Here is a 2,335-nt window from a genome sequence, read left to right on the forward strand (position 1 = left end):
GACATAAAACAAGCTAAAATAAATAATAGATACTGAGACACACACATACACGAAGAAAAGAAGAAACAGCGATGTAAACAGACAGGAAAAAAATGCGAAATAAAATGCAAAAAAAAAGAAGGTAGGATTACATTACCGGAAGAGTAACAGCAAATCGTTGCCCAGGACACACGCTTGCTTGTACGTGATGGTGTGAGCATGTCCCTGGTCGTGGTACATACGAAGGTCCTCCCAGTATTCTAACACCTGCGGCCAGATATTCAGCTTATTTTGGCTACTTATTGAGTGTAAATGATCGTGTTTATGCAGATGCAGATACATACACGGATACACAAACAAACAACCACACACACATTCACGAAAGCACACACCCATACATAAAGATACACATACACAAACAAAAACACAAGCATAGACAGACACACATGTACAAACACACACACACAAACATACACACACACATACACAATCACACGCACACGAGTATACACACACACCTACACCTACACACACACACACACACACACACATACACACACACACACACACACACACACAAGCATACACAGAGACACATATACAAACACCGTATGCTCACAGAAGCACACACAAGTATATCCATTCCACACTACATTATGGACTAAAAACAAACACATACACATATAGCATTGAAATAGAAAAAGAAATGTCAACAACTTAGAAAAATATAACAATAGCTGCAAATCCGACGAAAGCACAGGCAGCAATAATATATCAATAACAGTTGGCTGGAACAGATGATCTATGCTGTGCGCTACTCTACTCCAGGATGGCGGGAGTGAAAGGCTGACCCACCATGCTGAAAGTTTGTTCCGGGTTTTACCACTTCTCATTCTCAGCAACAGTACAGTTGCTGGCTGAAGTTTGGCTGCAGGAAATAGTAGGAACTATGCTGACTGATTCTCAGCTAAATGTTGGACTTCTATGAAATATTGTGTCAGCGAAGAGGCAAAGGGACTGGGAGAGGGAGAGTGAGAGATAGCGCGAGAGGAGGATTGAGGAAGTGAGAGAGAGAGAGAGTAGAGAGAGAGAGAGAGAGAGAGAGAGAGAGAGAGAGAGAGAGAGAGAGAAAAAAAAAAATTTGGGGGAGGAGTGAGATGAAAATAAAGAGAGAGAGAGAGAGAGAGAGAGAGAGAGAGAGAGAGAGAGAGAAAATAGAGAGAGAGAGAGAGAGAGAGAGGGAGAGAGAGAGAGAGAGAGAGAGAGAGAGAGAGAGAGCAACACATTTAAATATCACTGACATGTGCATCTGACTATAGGAAGGAGAATTACAAAAACAGTTGATGAAAACATATTACTAACTAACTGCCTTTGCAAACGATGAGGCCCATTCTCTATATTGAGACATGAACACACACACACACACACACAACCACAACCATCACTTTGCCACACACCCACCCACACTTAATACTCACACGTTCATGGCAATCCCCAGTCTTCTTGAAACCCTACTAATTAACTTCTTCCATAAAGTTCACCCTTTAATACAAATTGACAAGAAGGTTTCCTCTCTTCTTGCCTGAAATCAACACTTTGTTGACGTAATTCAAATGTGAAATATTAGCACAGCGAATCGAAGCACCATCATTAATGACAGATTGAGATATATCTTAGAAGGGAAATATGAGTTATTAACGTAATATATAGGGAGTCACATGAATGAATGTGGAAATGTTTGTCATTGCTTTCTTTTTCATCACGAATCATAATGTTTCACAAATAATATACATAAAAAAGAAGATATAAAATTAAACTTCTTTCCTCTATACTAAACATCATCCCACATGCTACCACTGCTAAAACAAACGAAAAAAATAGACCACATGAACATCTTTTTTTCTCAACATCCTCAAAAAAGACCCAATACCTGTAAAACCGGAGATCCCTTTATATCGAGGCCCACGTGTCCCCAGCGGCGCCCATACAAAGCCTCGAGGTAGGTGACGGCGCTGTCGTAGGTCGGAAAGGAAGGCGCGAAGGTGATCTGTGGGAGGGAAAGGAAGGGCGCTTATGCCTCGCTGTTCACTAGGTCCCCGCCCCCCACGCAGCGGGGGCCGCGGGTCAGTCTGTGTCAGGCTGTGTGCGTAAATTTATGTGTGTATAATTCAATGTATGTGTATATATACATATACGCATATATATATATATATATATATATATATATATATATATATATATATATATATATATATATATATATATACATATATATACATATATATATATATACATATATATATTATTATATATATATATATACACATATATATATATATATATATATATGTATATA

The 2,335-nt window shown here is 39.0% G+C and overlaps 1 protein-coding gene across 1 annotated transcript in view; it reads right to left on the bottom strand.

Moving 5' to 3' along the window:
* Window positions 1-336, bottom strand: part of LOC113811139 (multiple inositol polyphosphate phosphatase 1-like) — a 4,060-nt gene extending 3,724 nt beyond the window's left edge. Inside the window, exon 1 of the mRNA XM_070139409.1 lies at window positions 137-336. Within this exon, the coding sequence (XP_069995510.1) occupies window positions 137-321 (185 nt within the window). The 5' untranslated portion in view covers window positions 322-336. The remainder of the gene's footprint in view (window positions 1-136) is intronic.
* Between the last annotated feature and the right edge of the window lie 1,999 nt (window positions 337-2,335).

This window comes from Penaeus vannamei, chromosome 3, assembly GCF_042767895.1.
Source record: "Penaeus vannamei isolate JL-2024 chromosome 3, ASM4276789v1, whole genome shotgun sequence".
Taxonomy (NCBI): Eukaryota; Metazoa; Arthropoda; class Malacostraca; order Decapoda; family Penaeidae; genus Penaeus; species Penaeus vannamei.